The 19129-nt window shown below is 46.6% G+C and overlaps 2 protein-coding genes across 2 annotated transcripts in view; one reads left to right on the top strand and one right to left on the bottom strand.

Moving 5' to 3' along the window:
- The window catches only part of LOC126295230 (uncharacterized), a 2305622-nt gene that overhangs the window by 397185 nt on the left and 1889308 nt on the right, over nucleotides 1-19129 (bottom strand). The window lies entirely within an intron of this gene.
- Nucleotides 1-19129, top strand: part of LOC126295232 (uncharacterized) — a 150419-nt gene that overhangs the window by 117862 nt on the left and 13428 nt on the right. The window contains exons 2-4 of the mRNA XM_049987582.1: nucleotides 5042-5621; nucleotides 7718-7823; nucleotides 9868-10121. Coding sequence (XP_049843539.1) covers nucleotides 5427-5621; nucleotides 7718-7823; nucleotides 9868-10121 — 555 coding nt within the window. The 5' untranslated portion in view covers nucleotides 5042-5426. The remainder of the gene's footprint in view (nucleotides 1-5041; nucleotides 5622-7717; nucleotides 7824-9867; nucleotides 10122-19129) is intronic.

The raw sequence follows: 19129 nt of genomic DNA, 5'->3' as shown, positions 1-19129 counted from the left end.
TTTCTCTACATCTGGAGCGCTTTTCTCGCTGTTGCTAGTCCGAATTTTATATCCTCTTTATTTCAGCCATCGTCACTTGTTTTGTACCCTAATAGTACAATCTCATCTACTACTTTTAGTGTCCCATTTCCTAAACAAATTCCCTCAGTATGCCCAGTATTAAACCTTACGACACATTAAACCTCTTTTATAACCTCTTCTGAAGACACTATCCGTTCCGTTCAACTACTTTTCCAAGTCCTCTGCCGTGTCTGGCAAAACTACGATTGCATTGGCGAACGTCAGAATTCTTACTTTCTCTCCTTCAGCTTTAATCCCAGATTTCTCCTTGATTTCCTTTACTGCTTGCTCAATGTCCAGACTGAAGAGTACGGGGATACAATCCTATCTCTCTCACTTCTCAGCCACTGCTGTCACTTCATGAGCTGCAGTCTGCTAACTTGTATTTTTTTGTAATTGCTTTGTCTTACTGAGGAACACATGAAATGATTTGCGTCTTCCTTTTCTTCTTCGTTGGTTTCCAGTAGTTTATCATTCTTTCCACGTGTCTTTTTTCTGTTCTTATTGCGCCTGTATTTTTCCTGTTTCCTCTTGGAAGCCCTTGAAAGTTTACGCTTATGTCTGATCTCTTTTCTTTATTTTTTCCTATATTATTAACATATTTGTCACGTGTGCTCTAACTTCTTTGATCGACGTCATTCATATTTTCCGATTTCTGTCAAAAATCATAAAAATGTGTTTTTCTTATTCTTCTCTCATCTAGCCTTTTTAGCTATTCACAGAATACATTTTTGTCATACTGTCTAATACTCGTTCTGAACATTCATAATTGAGCGGCTGGTCCCGGCGGAGGTTCGAGTCCTCCCTCGGACATGGGTGTGTGTATTTGTCCTTAGAATAGTTTAGGTTAAGTAGTGTGTAAGCTTAGCTACTGATGACCTTAGCAGTTAAGTGCTGTAAGATTTCACACACATTTGAACATTTTTTTTAACATTCATGAACTTCAATACTTCTAAATTTCAATTCGCCATATTTTGCTCCCGAGATTCACCTCACTATTTTCCCATCTTTCTTATCTATTTGACTTAATTGTTCCGCTGCACAGTGAGGTGACAAAAGGCACGAGCTACCTCATAATATCGTGTCGGACTTCCTTTTGCACATCATAATGCAGCTCCTCAACGTAGCATGGACTCAACAACGCATTCGGAAGTTCCCTGCAGAAATATTGAACCCTGCTCTGTCCACAGTCGTCCATAGCTGCGAGAGTGGGTGCCGGTGCAGGGCACTGGATTTGGAGCACTGCAAATGGTTTCAGGAATTACTGCAACCAAGCGCAGTTTTTTCTACAATTTTTATTTATTCATGACCGGTTTCGAATCGCCTTGCCATTGAAGTATACTCCAAACTAAACTGTATCATCTGATGATGAATCGCCAGGCGTTTCGAAACCGGTCATAAATAAATAAAAATTGAAGAAACAACTGCGAGTGGTTGCAGTAATTCCTGAAACCCGTTTCATGAAATGTCGGGCGATCTGGTTAGCCAAACCATTCACAAGAACTAGAATGTTCTTCAAACTAATCGGGAACAACTGCGGCCCGGTGACATGGCACATGTCATCCATAAAAATTCCATACATGAATGGCTACAAAAGGTCTCCAGGTAGCCGAACATAACCATTTACAGTCGACGATCGGTTCAGCTGGACCAGAGAATCCGGTCCATTCCATGTAAACACAGCCCACACCTTTATGGAGCCAACGCCAGCTTGTACAGTGCCTTCTTGAGAACCTGGGTTCATGGCTTCGTGGGTTCTGCGCTACACTCGAATCTACCATCAGCTCTTAGAAACTGAAAGCGCGACTCATATGAACAGGTGACTGATTTTCAGTGGTCTAGGGTCCAAACCATACGGTCACGATCCCAGGAGAGGCGCTGCAGCCGACGTCGTGCTGTTAGCAAAGGCACTCGTGTAGCCCATCAGCTGCCATAACCCATCAGCGCCAAATTTCGCCGAACTATCCTAACGGGTACGTCCCTGAATGAGTTCTGCGCCCCCTTGCGTTATCCATGGTGAGAGAAAATGCTTGAAATTTGTTATTCTCGACACCCTCTTGACACTGTGGATCTCGCTGTACTGGATTCCCCAACGATTTCCGAAATGGAACGTTTCACGAGTCTAGCTCCAACTGTTGTTCTGTGTTCTGAGTCTGTAAATTCCGATCGTGCTGTCATTGTGTATTGAATCGTGGACCTAGAAACGACGGAGAGGCTTCGTTCAGCTGTAGCCCTCAGGGTTCACAACCCCACAGCAGTCCACCCACTCCACCGCCGCCCCTCACCAAACTCACCAAATCCAGGGTTATTGTGCGGTTCGGCCCCAGTGGACCCCCCCCCCCCCCCCCCCCCCCCCCCGACGAGAACGTCTCATTCCAGACGAGTGTATCCCCAATGTTTGCGTGGTACAGTAATTATGGTGTACGTGGAGGCAGTGTTTACGCAGCAATCGCTGACTTGTGTAACTTAGGCAGATGGAACCTATATCTACATACATACTCCGCAATCCACCATACGGTGCGTGGCGGAGGGTACCTCGTACCACAACTAGCATCTTCTCTCCCTGTTCCACTCCCAAACAGAACGACGGAAAAACGGCTGCCTATATGCCTCTGTACGCGCCCTAATCTCTCTTATCTTAACTTTGTGGTCTTTCCGCGAAATGTAAGTTGGCGGCAATAAAATTGTACTGCAGTCAGCCTCAAATGCTGGTTCTCTAAATTTCCTCAGCAGCGATTTACGAAAAGAACGCCTCCTTTCCTCCAGAGACTCCCACCCGAGTTCCTGAAGCATTTCCGTAACACTCGCGTGATGATCAAACCTACCAGTAACAAACCTAGCAGCAAGCCTGTGAATTGGTTCTATGTCCTCCCTAAATCCGACCTGATAGGGATCCCAAACGCTCGAGCAGTACTCAAGAATAGGTCGTATTAGTGTTTTATAAGCGGTCTCCAATACAGATGAGCCACATCTTCCTAACATTCTACCAATGAACCAAAGACTACTAATTCTCCGGGCGGATTCGTGTCGGGGACCGGTACGCCTTCCCGGTCGGGAAGCAGCGCGTTAGACCGCGTGGCTAGCCGAGCGGGCTTCGTGCTGCCATAATCACGTAGGAAATATTCTCACACGAATCACCAGAGTACGGCCGTCGGTTAGTCGCGCGGTATAACGCGCTGCTTCTCGAGCGGGAAAGCGTGTTGGTCCCCGGCACGAATCCGCCCGGCGGATCCACAGGGGGGCCCAACCGCACGGCGTGAGGCGGCGGTGGGGTGGGTGGACTGCTGTCGCCTGTTGTGGGGTTGTGGACCACAGAGGGCTACTGCGGGACCAAGCCTCTCCGTCGTTTCCAGGTCCCCAATTTAATACCCAATACCAGAGTGCAAATGACAGCTCCGTTTTTTTTTGTTTTTTTTTTCTTTATTGGTAATTTCACACCTGATACAGGTAGGCCAGCAGCGGCACATTACGCCGCTGTTCGGCACAGAGAAAACTAATGAGGCAAAAGAAGACAATCTCAGTACAGACAGGGTGGATATACAATCGTAGACATACAAAATTAAAACACACGGAGCCGTTCATGGGCGCAGAGTCCAAAATAAAAATGTTCACACACAGTGAGGACAGATGGCACACGCGAACGTTGGAGGACAAACGAGTAACACTGGAACACGAACACGACGACACACACACAAACACTACGCGAAGATCTCCGGCTCGCCAAAAGTTCACTATTCGTGTGCGAGTCTGGGGACCTGCCAAAAAGGGAAAGAAGGGTGGGGGGGGGGGGAGTGTGAAGAAGCCAGTGGGAGGGGAGAAGGGTGGGGGGGGAGTGTGAAGACGCCAGTGGGAGGGGAGAAGGGAGGGGGAGGAGAGAAGGTAGGGGGGTTGGGGAAGCCTGGAGGGGGAGAGGGAGGGAGAGAGGAAGGGAGGAGGGAGAGAAGGGAGAGAGGGTGCCCTCAGGGAGAAAAACATAGGATGCAGGAGAGGAGGATGGAAGTTGGTAGGAGGGATAGATGGAGGGGATAAGAGAATCATCAGGGAGGGGGAGTTGGTGGAAGCCACCTTGGGCAAGTGTATGGAGAGATGGAGAGCAGGTGGGATGTGGGAATACAGGCGCGGCAGCGGACACGCGTGGGAGAGGATGGGAGAGGCGAGTGGGTGAGGGGGATCTAGTTTGCGGGAGGTGTAGAGGATCCGTATCCGAACAGCTCCGTCAATGCAGTGTCCTTTTATACCTTGTGTAAGCGATACTGCCGCCATCTGTATCTGTGGATATCGGTATTCAGTGACTTTTGTCACCTCAGCGTGTTTCGCTAAAGACATACTGAAGCATAAAGGGACTCTGGCCTAATGACAGTGTTGTACTGCCGGGATTTTGCATTTATTTTATACCTGCCCGGTCAGGCCGACAAACAGAAAGATCTCTGAGCTGACCTGGTGACGCAGCGACGCTCTCAAACACTTTGCGGAAGCGGTTCTCCGTGACGCAGCGCTACCTGGACGCTCCAGTCGCATTACGGCTGCCACGTAACCGCCACTGCTAATGCGCGGCCAACTCACTCGCAACAGACGGACAAACAGATTACCAGGTCGCCTCGCTGTTGACTTTCTAACAGGGTATTTCTGCGTCCAGCGCATCAATAGTAGCAAATTAAGTGAGCGGCTCCGAGATACCTTCATGACGAATTGAAAGGCTTAATTCCAGACGGAATATGTAAGGGGTGTTCAAAAAGAAACGAGCCAGGGACATAACTACAGAAACCAGTACCCGTATGTTAGAAGTATTGACCCTGGCTGTTGAGACACTTGTCCCACTGTGACACAAAGTGGTGAATGGCTGTCTCATAAAATTCCCAGAGCTCGTCAGTGTATATTTCTATGAAAAATTGTCTCTGGCCAAAAGAGTACAAATGATGAAAACAGCTAGATGAGACGCACATAATCATTTCATTAACATTACTCTTTCTTGTCATTACAGGTCTCCAATTGATGCCAAGAACATCAAACGTGGAGTGACATGGTGAAATAACAACTATTACAGATTTTAGCTAGGTGCTACCTATTTCTCTTGGACAGGCAGCAAAACTAGAGAAGGAGCACAGAAAATCTGTAAATGAAAACTTACAAGGTCAAGGACTGGGAGTTTAGCAGAGCATCTGTTTCCTGTTAACTGAATATAGTGGCGGAGACGTGCAGTGTGTTAGAGGAAAAGTAAATACAGGCAGACAGAGAAAAATACCAGTGAACTGGGCTGCTCGTAAGGGGGAAGAGGAGAAGAAGGAAGAGTGATAAATTCTGTGGTGGAAAAAGAAAAGAAGAAATACGTGTGACAGTCTGCAAGTGGTCAGAACAAAAATGCCAAGATGGCGGCACTGGCAAGTTGGACAACCGCCCTCTTCGCCGCTGTCACGTTGACAGCACTGCTGCAGCCCTCGGTAGCAAAGAGTTCCAGTGGGAAGACAAGCCTCCTGGAGAGCTCCGAGAACTTGCTCTTTGGACCGGCAGATGCGGCGGGCAACCTGTTCAAGGTGGCGCTGACGCAGAAGAACTACATACAGGTGAGTGGCTATCGGCTATTATACACTGTGTGATCAAAAGTATCCGGACACCTGGCTCAAAATGACTTACGTCGGGCCTGCCGTGGTGGCTAAGCGGTTCTAGGTGCTCCAGTCGGGAACCGCGCGACCGCTACGGTCGCAGGTTCGACTCTTGCCTTGGGCTTGGATGTGTGTGATGTCCTTAGGTTAGTTAGGTTTCAGTAGTTCTACGTTCTAGGGGCCTGATGACCTCAGATGGTAAGTCCCATAGTGCTCAGAGCCATTTGAACCATTTAAACTTACGTCGGTGTGGCCTGGCACGAAGACGGCGTTCCAAAACATCCCAAAGGTGTTGTATAGGATTCAGGTCACGACTCTTTGTGCAGGCCAGTCCATTACAGAAATGGTGATGTCGTGTAACCGCTCCGCCACAGGCCGAGCGTGATGAACAGTTGCTCGATCGTATTGAAAGATGCAGTCGCCATCCCCGGATTGCTCTTCAGCAGTGGGAAGCAAGAAGGTGCTTAAAACATCAGTGTAGGCCTGGTGCTGTGATAGTGCCACGCAAAACAACAAGGGGTGCAAGACCTCTCCATGAAAAACACGACCACACCATAACACCACCGCCTCCGAATTTTACTGCTGGCACTACACACGCTGGCAGATGACGTTCACCGGGGATTCGCCATGCCCACACCCTGCCATCGGATCGCCACATTGTGTACCGTGATTCGTCAGTCCACACAACGTTTCTCCTCCAATGTCCAATGTTTACACTACTTACATTAAGCGAGGCGTCGTTTGGCATTTACCGGCGTGATGTGTGGCTTATAAGTAGCCGCTCGATCGTGAAATCCAAGTTTTCTCACATACCGCCTTACTGTCATAGTACTTGCAGTGAATCCTGATGCAGTTTGCAAATCCTGTGTGATGGTCTGGATAGATGTCTACCTATTATACATTACGGCCCTCTTGAATTGCCGGCGGTCTCTGTCAGTCAACGCTTTTATGTTGTACGTGTCCCTTCACGTTTCCACTTCACTATCAAATCGGAAACACTGCACAGAAGGATGTTTAGGAGTGTGGAAATCTCGCGTATGACACAACTGACACCCAATCACCTGACCACTTTCGAAGTCCGTGAGTTCCGCGGAGCACCCCATTCTGCTCTCTCACGATGTCTAATGACTTTTGGGGTCGCTGATATGGAGTACCTGGCAGTAGGTGGCAGCACAATGCACCTAATATGAAGAACGTATATTCGGGGTGTCTGGACACATTTTATCACATAATGTAGATAGCAAGTGTGTGTCTAGGTGGCACTGCAGTACATTTAATTTTCTTCAATTTAATTCATGTGAATTGTGATTAGTACCCCGAGTTAGCGGATTTGTCACCTCATCCTCATCTAGTCCAAGCTTAGGCCCATATTACATCATCATACTTTTTCGGCAAAAAAAAATATGATCAAGCATTCATCTAATTTCCTTGACTAAGATATCTGACGTGGCGTGAAAAAGGGGTCATATTTTTTGTCAAATTTCAATATGGCAAACGACATCAACTTGTTATGCGCTACAATTGCATTGTGTGTACACATGGAAGAAAATCGGTGCGGAAAAAAGGAAACACACTCGCGTGAAGCCATGGGTTTTTCGTCGAGATAATAAAACCATTGAGCAAAATTTGTTACGACAGCTGCAAATGGAGGACGTCAGGTCTTATCTAAATTACTTACGAATGGATGAGTGTACATTTCAGCAGTGACTCAGTCAAGTGACTTCTCATATTGCACAACGGAATACTCACTTGGGAAATGCTGTATGTGCAGAACACAGGCTCACCGTGACACTGCGACTTCTCAATACAGGAGAGTTCAAATGGTTCAAATGGCTCTAAGCAACATGGGACTTAACACCTGAGGTCATCAGTTCCCTTGACTTAGAACTACATAAACCTAACTAACCTAACGACATCACACACATCCATGCCTGAGGCAGGATTCGAACCTGCGACCAAGAGCCTACAATCGCTCGGTCACAGCGGCCGACTATTATGCTACTGTTTAAATCATTTTTACAATGTTTTCCAATCACCATATTCAAAACTCTTTCCAGTTCCTGAAGTATGAGGTGGACTTTCCGCCACTGGAAGACTTCGCCTTCTGCCTGTGGCTCAGGTCTACCAACTTCACCAACCCGCACCCCATCTTCTCCTACTCACGTAAGTAGTACGTCTTTACTCAAGAGGGTAGTATTCATTACATGTGACTACAAAGCTTTGCGTGCTCACACCAGTTATTTAATATGCTTTTCCGTAGTTGATAGGTTGCTTTATAGCATTATTATCTAATTAGACTTTAAAATCTGTATTTTTTTCCCACCAGACAGTGTACTTTCTTGATTAAATTCAATAGGCTATTGAAAAACTAGTACAGTATACAACAGTGTACAGTATACAACAGTGTACAGTATACAACAGTGTACAGTATACAACAGTGTACAGCATGTCCAGTGAAAGTTTTCGTAAAATTTGCTGCGATGTTCAACAGGCGTTGTAGTTCAGGCAGGGTAAAGCGGTCAGCATGTGGTCTGATATTATCTTGTTGGAAGATGACATTATAGACACCTGCCTTGTAAACATCGCATAACACGGCTGAAACTAACCACCGATAATAGCTACCGTCGTCTCCAAGGCTTGCCCAAATTTGACCTAAACCAGTCATAATAGCCCTAATATTAAACAATGTGATCTAGGCTCTGTTTTGTTCACAAACTTTAGAGAATATCTTTCACATTACAGGGAAGAGCATCATTTCTTTTCTGTTATATATACAGCTGGTCATTAAAATTTCAACACTGGGAACGAGAAGAAATAACGTAATTTTACTTGCAGTGCTCACACATCATCATAGAAAGAATACAAAATTGAGTGGTTTGTGGGTACACAGTGTGCTACCTCTGGGAGCAACAATAACTCTAAACAGGCTGAGTATCTATTCCGCAAATGTTCAAATGTGTGTGAAATCTTATGGGACTTAACTGCTAAGGTCATCAGTGCCTAAGCTTACACACTACTTAACCTAAATTATCCTAAGGACAAACACACACACACCCATGCCTGAGGGTGGATTCGGACCTCCGCCGGGACCAGCCGCACAGTCCATCACTGCAGGGCCTCAGACCGCTCGGCCAATCCCGCGCGGCATCTATTCCACCTCATCGTGGATTGCAGATATGAGTATGCCATATGCCATCATTCCATGTTGCTCTAGCTGTGTGCCAGAGTCCATCAGCCATAGTGTGTGCTGAGTGGTCATGTGACAGTCTTTCTGTAGCCAGATGTGGTCAGCAGCAGACTGGTATGGACAGGATGGTACTACAACATCCTCTACATAGAGGCGGGGCAGGGCAACACAGTCAGCATATGGCCTGGCGTTATCTTGTTGGAAGATAACGTTATGGATGCCTGCACGCAACACTGAAGCTCGTCTGAAAAGACGATGTGCTGCCGTTACTGTGCCCATATTGGTGCTGTGTGCACGCACCACTGTCTGCGCACCTCTCTCTGTAGTCATGTCACGGGTAGGCACAACAATGGCCGCCATGCTGGCGGTCTGTGGCGCTCCGGATATCGACGCATTGTCTGTGTGGATACTTGCCTCGCTGCAAACAAGCCCGTTTCTTGACTCAAGATACGTGATGTGGCTGTACGATCCCACTTGGCTGAGCTAAATATATGTCTGCCCTCTCAGGCACTACTCACGTGGGGCCACTGAGTTCCTGCACTGCGTTGAGTGTGTCCCTCCTGAACGCATCAATTCCACATTCTCATGACACTTGTGGGATCCTGAGAAACAGGAGCAATAATATCGCTGAACGATAAACCAGTCTCGATACATTACGATCTCGTCAATGTCGAACCCTGACACATGCTGGTCATCTTTACATGATCCAAAATACGAAGTCCTCACGAGAAACAGACATTCAAAATCTATTTCTGAATTAGAAATCCCTTTTCATAATTCCCTTATGTACAGAATGGTAGACGGCGGTACACTTACCTAATTTTTACGGTTGCTCAGAAATGCTTATCATTTACGTATCCAACCATGCACTTCACTTCTTACCAATTGGAAGTTTGTTGCATGCTGCCTTCACGGTGTTGCAGTTTTTGATGGCCAGCACTGTGAATAATTATGATAGTTTTCTCGAGCTGCACACGAAGTCAGGCGTAACCTTTTTTTTGCCTTTTTCTTTTTCGGCAGGCCACGAGACGGAGCCTCTGGTGCAAGCGTGGCTGGAGCCAGGCTCTGCGATCAACGGCTTCACGGCGCATGCGCGGCTGTCGCTGGTGGGAATCCCCGTGTTCTCTGTGCCGCTGTCCGACCCGGCGCTGGGCCCGCAGCCCGGCGGCCTCTACCCCTGGCTGCACGTGTGCTACACGTGGGAGGGCCGGCTCGGCACGTGGCGCCTCTTTCTGCACGGACAGCTGGCAGGGCAGGGGCACGCACCAGCGCAGGTGCGTCCAGCTCCAACCTCAACACCTAACTTCGCCACCAAACTACTCTCCCTGTTGTACGACGGATCTTTTATTGTCTAATTCTCCTTTACTTTTCCACCTCTTCCTCTTCTTCCTTTCATCGTCTCTCCTCTTACCTCTTCTTCTTTTTCAAGTCTCTGTCTCTCTCTCCTTCTTCTTCTTCTTCTTCTTCTTCTTCTTCTTCTTCTTCTTCTTCTTCACACTTTCAATTCCTCCTCATCTCTGTAATGCAACTGCACCTCCTATCCTACTTTTCCTTATCTCCACCTCCTTCGTTTTCATAGTCTCTTACACTTTTTCTTCTCCTCCTTAATTCAATCATTCTCTACTTCACCTTCACCACATCTTCATCTTGCTCTCCTTCACCTTTCAGGCTTACACATCTTTTTGATTTGTTGACTTGGGGGAGAGGACCAAACAGCAAGGTCATCGGTCCCATCGGATTAGGGAAGGAAGTCAGCTGTGCCCTACAAAGGAACCATCCTGCGATTTGAAGCGATTTAGGGAAATCACAAAAAATGTAAATCAGGATGTTTGGATGAGGGTTTGAACCGTCGTCCTCCAAAATGAAAGTCCAGTGTGCTGACCACTGCGCCATCTCACTCAATCATCTTTTGCTAGTACCACGTTTTCTCCTTCTCATCATGTTCTTCCCTTTCTCCTCTTGTTTTACTCCTCACCCTCCCCTCCTATTCTCTTATTTTCTCTCTTCTCTTTCTCCTTCTGCACTTCTCTAGTCCCCTGTCCATGACTTTGGACCAGATGGCACAATTATGCATTAATGATTTTCCAGTTCTTATTCCAGGCCCTCTTCGACACCATCTAACCAATTTGCTCTCTGATAACTACACTATAGAGCTACCACATTTTGCTTATGTTGATCAATATACATCAATTTCTATGCTGAAGCATTTTATATTGAACTGAAATGAGGTGTATTAGTGGGACCACTCAGTTATGACAGCCCACCTGAATCTCTATCAGATCATGAATGTATGTGCACTTACCTATGAACAGGGCTGTTGTCATGCTGGAAAATGGGAGTGTCCACAGCATACTGATAAGGAAGGTATGGAGGTATGGAAGAAAGCGCAACACTTCACTATCGACAATTAAAGCCCTGGTTTATATTCGTGGTAACGTCAATGAGTGCAGGCTAACTCGACACTTGCCTCAGTTGAAAAGAGGAGAAATCATTACTTGTCGGACCACACACGACCTTCAGTCAATTATCGTCAAGTTTTTGCGATGTTTCGCTCACTGAACAGGTTTATGCACTGTTGTGAGCAATGGCTTTTGCAATGCATCGGTCCCCAAATATCCATTGCATGCAGTTTCCTTCACTATTTGCGCTCAGAAACCGGTCGAGATGATTCACATTCACTGACAGCAGCATGCCGGATTTGAAACGAACTATGACTGATAAAGCGTGAGAATGAACTCGAGACCCTGTCAGAATCTTGTTATGCCATATTACTTGGGCTCCAGTGCCTTGTAGATAGGTTGGACAGACATCAAATCTGGCAACTTCATTTATGGTATGGTATGGTTATGAATCTCTTTTCTGCCCTGATTTCAAACTACCGACTGATTTATTTTACTGGTAGGGATTACACAAGCGGCAGAGAATCACGTAATCGCTTGGCGCGAGTTCTACGCAGTGTACAGAGCGACCAGTGTGCTCTTTTACGGTGCGGTGGGGGGGGGGGGGGGGGGGAGAGGAGGGGTGACTAATATATTTTTCCCAGTGAAGTTATGTTGGCGACAAAAATTCTGTTCTCGCGCAACTGAATGTTCACTCCATACATATTCCTCCACGTCGTCGTGGCGAAGGACATTTGCTTATTCGCGACGGTCGGCGCCTGAGAGAGAGGCAACCCGCGCAGTCTGGATACGCAAGCGACTGGCGTGCAGAGAAATACGGCGGTCTGGCAAGACGAGAGGGCGATGAATATTCACACCGCCGCGCATATGCAAGACACTCCGGGCGCCCTCTCCCCGTCTTCTTCTCTTCCTCTATCCTCTCCCTCCTCCTCCCCCTCCTCCCACACCTCAGCTACTTGCTCGCAGCCACAAGCCGCTTCGCCCCAGAGGTGCTCTGCCGTGGCAGCGTAATGGGCCACACAGTGTCTGCCCCTGAATGTATGCAGCAGGCAGGCGAGGGTGGGGTGGGGTGGGTGGGGTGGGTGGGGTGGGGTAAGGGAGTGGGAGGGGAAGGGAGGGGAGGGAGGGAGGGCCATAAAACGACCGTTAAACTGGCTCGGCGCCCATAACTCAGGACGCAGCTGCGTCAGGGTTGCCTTATACATACGACGCGCTCGGCAAGAACACACTCTCTCTCTGTTCGGGGATTCCCCTTGCACATGCTACCAGAGATCGTCATAAAGTTTTAATTACTCTCGCACAAAAACAAACTGCGACCATGAAACGTGGCGGTGGAGTTAAGCGACCCGTAGATTGTTAGTAATATTGGGCAATATATTGACGGTTGGCTGTATACGGCGAAGCTGTATCGTGCAGTTTACATGTCAAATCTCAGCAGATGCAAACAAGGCGGATATGAACAGCAGCTGTTATCTGATCGTCGGCTCTCTCCGGGCTCGTGTGAAGAAAGATTGAGGAGTAGATGTAGAAGGGCTGGTATAAGAAGGGAGGAACACTGACAAATCAAAAGTTGCTAAGCGACTTGTCAATAAGCGAGCCAAAGTATCATCATTTGATGGCCTTATGTATATGATTACACCAATAATTAATAAAAAGGGCATGGATTTTCGAGACCAGAGTGAACAAACCTAATCGTAATGCAAAAGTGCACAGTTACTACAGACTGTCTATTTACATGGGTTCGTGGTTTCCTGTCACAGTTAGTAGTAACTGACGGAAAGTCATCGAATAAAACAGAAGGGACATCTGGCGTTCACCAAGGCAGTGTTGTAGACCCTCTGTTGTTCGTCATCAATAAAAACGCTGACAATCTCAGCATACGTCTTAGGTTATTTGCAGATTATGCTGTCGTTTGTCATTTATTAAAGTCATCACAAGATCAAAACAAACTGCAAAACGATTTAGAAAAGATATCTAAATGGTGCGAAAAGTGGCAGTTGACCCTGAATAACAAAAAGGGTGAGGTCATCCACGTGAGTGCTAAAAGGAATTTGTTAAGCTTCGGTTACACGATAAAGCAGTCTAATTGAAAAGCCATAAATTCAGCTAAATACCTAACAGTTACAATTACGAACAACTTAAACTGGAAATAACATGTAGAAAATGTTGTGAGGAAGACTAACCAATGACTGTGTTTTATTGGCAGGACACTTAGAAAATGTAACAGACCTACAAAGGAGACAGCCTACACTACGCTTGACCGTCCTCTTTTAGAATAATGCTGCGAGGTTTGGGATCCTTACCAAATAGGACTGACGGAGTAATCAAAAGAATTGAAAGAAGGGCAGCATGTGTTGTATTATCGCGAAACTAGGGGAGAGAGTGTCGCTGAAATGATACAGGATTTGGGCTGGACATCAATAAAAGAAAGGCGTTTTTCGTTGCGACGGTATCTTCTCACGAAATTCCAATCACCAACTTTCTCCTCCAAATGCGAAAATATTTTGTTGACGCCGACCTACATAGGGAGGAAACTGCGTGAGATCTGGTTTCGCAGGACGGAGCGGATCAGGTTGTGGAATGGGGCCCACATCAGTTGCTGCTTCTTGTACAAATATACAAACTTAATTTCCTAAAAACATTTAATCAGTCATGTCCTTAAAGGAAATCAGAAACAATACGGCTGAAAGCCAGAGCACAAGTTATCAAAGTTTCGTGAAGGAATACACACGGCTGAAGGTTCAAATGGCTCTGAGCACTATGGGACTTTACTTCTGAGGTCATCAATCCCCTAGAACTTAGAGCTACTTAACGTAAGGGCATCACACACATCCATGACCGAGGCAGGATTCGAACCTGCGACCGTAGCAGCTGCGTGGTTCCAGACTGTAGCACTTAGAACTACTCGACCACAGCTGTCGGCGCTGAAGGTCTAATCTTAAAATATTTCACAAAAGGTTCGGCTGACGGCCATATACTGCAACATAGAACAACTCAAGGCTTAAGGCCTGTATAATAAATTTTCAAATGATGATTTTTTGTACTTCAGACGGCTGAAGGCCATATCTTAAGGTATTTCACGTAAGGTTGGGCTGAAGGCCACATACTGAACAATAAAACAAACTTAATTAATACACAGCTAAAGGCCTTGCACAGAACTTGCGACAAAAGAAAATCACAATCCCAAACAGAACATTGGTGCTCAGAAGTGTTCAAAAGGTCGGCGTATGTAGGAAACTCTACAACAGGTCACGTGAGACAGACAGCCTAGCATAACATTAAATAATTAGGTGGCAGCACGACCTGCGCTCGGCTGAAGAACCAACCAACAACCTTATCAATTCCCCTTCCACCCAACCAACGGCACGGCAACCGAAAATATCAGCGAGGACGAAGATCGCAGCAGCACTTCATCTTGATAATTGGCATCTAAACACAGTCAAGGCACAGTAACGACTCAAAGAGAACAGAAGCAGAACAACATGAAGCTGTCGAACTACACGCCATGCCAGAGAGCATAAACAAGGTGAGGAAAAAACACTGCCGGAAAACTACGCTAATGACGAGGGCAGGTAACTGGAATGATAAAGGCCACAAGGCAGAAGATACCGCTGGTGCACTTCACTAATGAATTATAATCATTTCCAAGGTTAAACGCCATGCAAGGAGACGGCTGCAAAATTTTTGCCAACTCCAACACACCGTCATGTTGCTGCTCGCAGGGACAGCCCAGGATGCAACAACCGGCAATCGACGAAGAGATGTTAAAAGGGTCGAGCTTCCGTGACAGGTTCACTGGTTACTCCACTCCAGTATCCAGGTTGGTGGGCGACGAGCAGCTCTCGCAGCCCCGACCGCGCGTGGACGCCGCCAGCGGTCCCGACCTGACCACACGCCACGGAGACTTCCTCGCTGCTCTGCCACACCACCACACGGAAAATATAGCGGTCACACCAAAGATGGTACAGCAGTACTCACTGCGTACTTGCGTTGATACCAGAACGACGAGACCACTCAGAGAATGCCCCAGACCCTTCCGGCCATTCTTGCAGAGTGTTCGCTTTCAGGTGTTTCACGGTGATGGAGCATAAAACGTGAGTCGTCTGAAAAGGCAACATGTCGCCTCTCAGTGGACGCCCTGATGACGTGTCTAATGAGCACAGAAAAGCAAAAGTAAGGGAGACTTGCAGAAACGTGATTAGGGGTAAATTCAGTATCAAGATTGGGGACAAAGAAGCAAATGACGTGAAGGAATTCTCCTACCTTGTAAGTAAATTAACACAAGACCCTGCAAGAGTTGTCGGAAGGGTCTGGGGCATTCTCTGAGTGGGTTCATCGTTCTGGTATCAACGCAAGTACGCAGTGAGTACTGCTGTACCATCTTTGGTGTGACCGCTATATTTTCCGTGTGGTGGTGTGTGTGAGCAGTCGGTCGGTTGCGAGAGAGCAGCGAAGAAGTCTCCGCGGCGTGAGGTCATGGCGGGGTTGCTGGCAGCATGCACGCGTGGTCGGAGTTGTGAGCCACTAGCTGTGACAGCTGCTCGTTCTTCTTATTATTATTATTATTATTATTATTCCTCCTCCTCTTTCGTCCACCATCTTCACCTTTTTCTTGTCCTTATTGCCTCCCTACCCGGCATGTCCCTTACTCTGACTCAGGTCCTGGGATGGTGAAGATTTTACTTCTACAGCTGACAGTTTCACCGTGGTGAAAAGCAGTCTAGCACAGGCTAAGAGACGATTCCTCTCCAAGAGAAGTCGGCTACTGTCAAACGTTGGCGTTAATCTGGGAACGAAATTTCCGAGACTGTGCATTTGAAGAATACCGTTGTATGGAAGCGAATGACTTGCACCGGGAAAACCGCAACGGGAGAATGGAAGCATTTGAGATGTGGTACTAAAGAAGGATGTTGAAAATTAGGAGGAGTGATATGATAAAGAATAAGGTGACGAGCAAAATCTGCGAAAGAACGAACATATGGAAAACGCTGACAAGAAGGGCCAGGATAATGGGACTCGTGTTGAGACACCAGGAAATAACTTGCATGGCATTAGAGGGGGCTGCATCCAACATCCAACAAGTAACAGAGAATGTAGCGAGCAAGAACCACTCTGAGATGAAAGGATTGGTTCAAGAGAAGAATTCATGGTACATCCCATCAAACCAATAAAAAAAACTTGAAATAAAACTGCCTACTCGTTCTTGTGCTTCTGCTTCTTCTTCTTCATCCTCTTTCGTCCACCATCGTCACCTTTTTCTTGTCCTTACTATCCCCCTCCCTGCCATGTCCCTTATTACGACTCAGGTCCTGGGATGGTAAAGACGTTACTTCTACAGCTGACAATTTCACTGAAGTGTTTGACTTGTGTCTACTAGGAAGTTCTGAATAATCCATTTCCATTGTGGTCCAGATATTCCGACGACCGCTATGATTTTTTAGGAGATCTGTCTATGATGCGCTGGTGACAGTGGTCCCTCTAGGCACGTAATGCTCCAAAATGACGCCTCTTTCGTCCCAAAAGAGTCAGCATAGAATTCCCCGCTGATGGTTCTGTTCGGAACTTCTTTGGTTTCGGTGATGAGGTATGGCGCCATTACTTGCTCGCTCTCTTCGTTTCCGGCATCAAATTGGACGCCGATGTCTACTGCATCTGCTGCCTTGTGGAGTATCACACACGAACATTATCGGTAGCAGCATGACGCCATTGAAAAGAATACGGCTGAGTCGCCTTCTCTAGTTTTCTGAAGACCTTGTCTACTGATCTTTAAACCTACTAATTTCACACTAATATTGTTCAGTAAGTCATCCGCTGTAATACAAACTCCTGCGGTGGATGAGTTAGATAACACTTCCTGCAGTACAGTGAAGCGGGTTGCATAGCGGTAAGGAACGACTCGCTTCCTTGACTTGGTTGCTGAAATAGAATCATTACACGGCAAGGCGGATCGGTTACGCGGGCGCTAACTTGGTCAAGTGATGGGACAGAACATCGTCGCAGTTCAGAGTAGCGCACATTGTTATCTTACAGCGCGACCGTGAAAAGTGATGGCAGAAAACACCTTGGCGGGCAGCCGCAACAGCTTGCGCTTAACAGCATTAATGCCACTGACAACGAAAATGAGAAAGGTGTGTTAGTGCCGACACAGAAGGCGATGGAAGGTGAAGCAAATATTGACAACCAAAATTTAAGTAAGTCAGTGGTGTGCAAATTACGGAAGGATGGACACGATGCCGAGTGGAGAAGGTTTCAAGTGTCTGCCCCAAAGCAGAACAAGTACAATGCATCCAATAAACATTTCACTGACGATACAGCTAAATGCATTATTAATCAGCGATTTATCAGATATTTTGACAATACCAGGAAATTCATGTTCTGTTCTCCTCTGTGAGTATAACAGTAAATCTCCAGAGTATCACTAGATAGAAAAAAATTAAAAGTACGTGGACACAAGGAAAAGCGAACTTTTGTTGTTAATTAAAGAGCGGCAGATCTAAAAGCTATAGAAATGTACTCGTGCAAAGAATGAGACCTCTAAACGTAATGCGTCAAGCATCTCATTGTCTAAACCCACCTCCCACCCGCCCCAAAAAAAAAAAAAAAAAAAAAAAAAAGAGAAATGCCGAAGCTTTCGTTGCTAATAAATAAAAGTCGAATGTTAACCAGCCTCGTGCAAGGCCTATAACGCTACTTTCGTTACTTCTGCGACAATTTTGCTGCGCCGCCGTTGTGGTCGAGCGGTTCTAGGCGCTTCAGTCCGGAAACCGCATTACTGCTACGGTCGCAGGTTCGAATCCTGCCTCGGGCATGTATGTGTGTGATGTCCTTAGGTTGGTTAGGTTTAAGTAGTTCTACGTTCTAGCGGACTGATGACCTCAGATGTTAATTTCCGTAGTGCTCAGAGCCATTTGAACCATTTTTGAATTTTGCTGCTTTTATATTAGAGCAGCTTCACAGTTGGTCTCACAAGCCTGAATTGACCTGTTTCCGTATCTTCCCACTAGATAAAAATGTTTGGTACTCACTGGGAATCGAATCCACACTTAGGCATTTCCACTCGTAAGAGTACTGGGGTTTACACTTTTACTGCCTGCCCTCCCTGCTTCTCGGACGTAAACATGATGGTACTCCCACCGTGGCCGGGTAACAAGTGCGCTTTGCAGGGTAAAACGTTATTTACCGCATAATCGTCTCCGATATGCGCTCCAATAATTCTGCTTCGCTCTTTATGTCCTTATTCTGGTGCAGATTCCAGATAAAAATGGGAAGGTTGTAGCACGCTATAATACTTTCCTGTTTCTTCTTAGCTACACATCTACGTTCTTGAAAAATTCATTGACTCTCATACTCACCGTATACTTGTCTCTCATTCTGAACCGGACAAACAAGACAGCGAGCACCTGCCACATAGGCTACAGTAGCGGCACTGGCGTATCGCAGGTTGCCTATGTCCAAGGCGCAATTTTCGCACGTGCGCTTACAAGAGAGCATCGAAGTCATCGTCCAAAAAAACTCTCATAAAGTCAATCTCTGTTTAGTCGAGCAAGGAAACGTAATTCTCAAAATTTTTCAGCACGCAAGACTTTGATTCAACACTACTTAACTACTAAACCTACTCGAAATCCATTTTCAGGCAGTATGCATATATACCACTGAATACAGGTCCCGAGTTCGAGTCTCGGTCCGACACACATATTTAATCTTCCTAATAGATATTTGCCAATTCACTGATTACACGCGCACACTAAGGTGACGATTCGGGTAAGAGTTAGGGCAACCTGTGCGCATCCGCACAGACGAAGGTCAATGGCCGGGTAGCCTCTTAACTATATATGAAGATAGTAACTGTTCTGGGCAGAACAGTGTATGGGCAGAACAGTGTA

The sequence above is a fragment of the Schistocerca gregaria genome, chromosome 11 (genome assembly GCF_023897955.1).
Source record: "Schistocerca gregaria isolate iqSchGreg1 chromosome 11, iqSchGreg1.2, whole genome shotgun sequence".
In the NCBI taxonomy this organism is placed as follows: Eukaryota; Metazoa; Arthropoda; class Insecta; order Orthoptera; family Acrididae; genus Schistocerca; species Schistocerca gregaria.
Note: the sequence above shows the minus strand (reverse complement) of the source record. Positions and strands in the feature narration are given on the sequence as shown.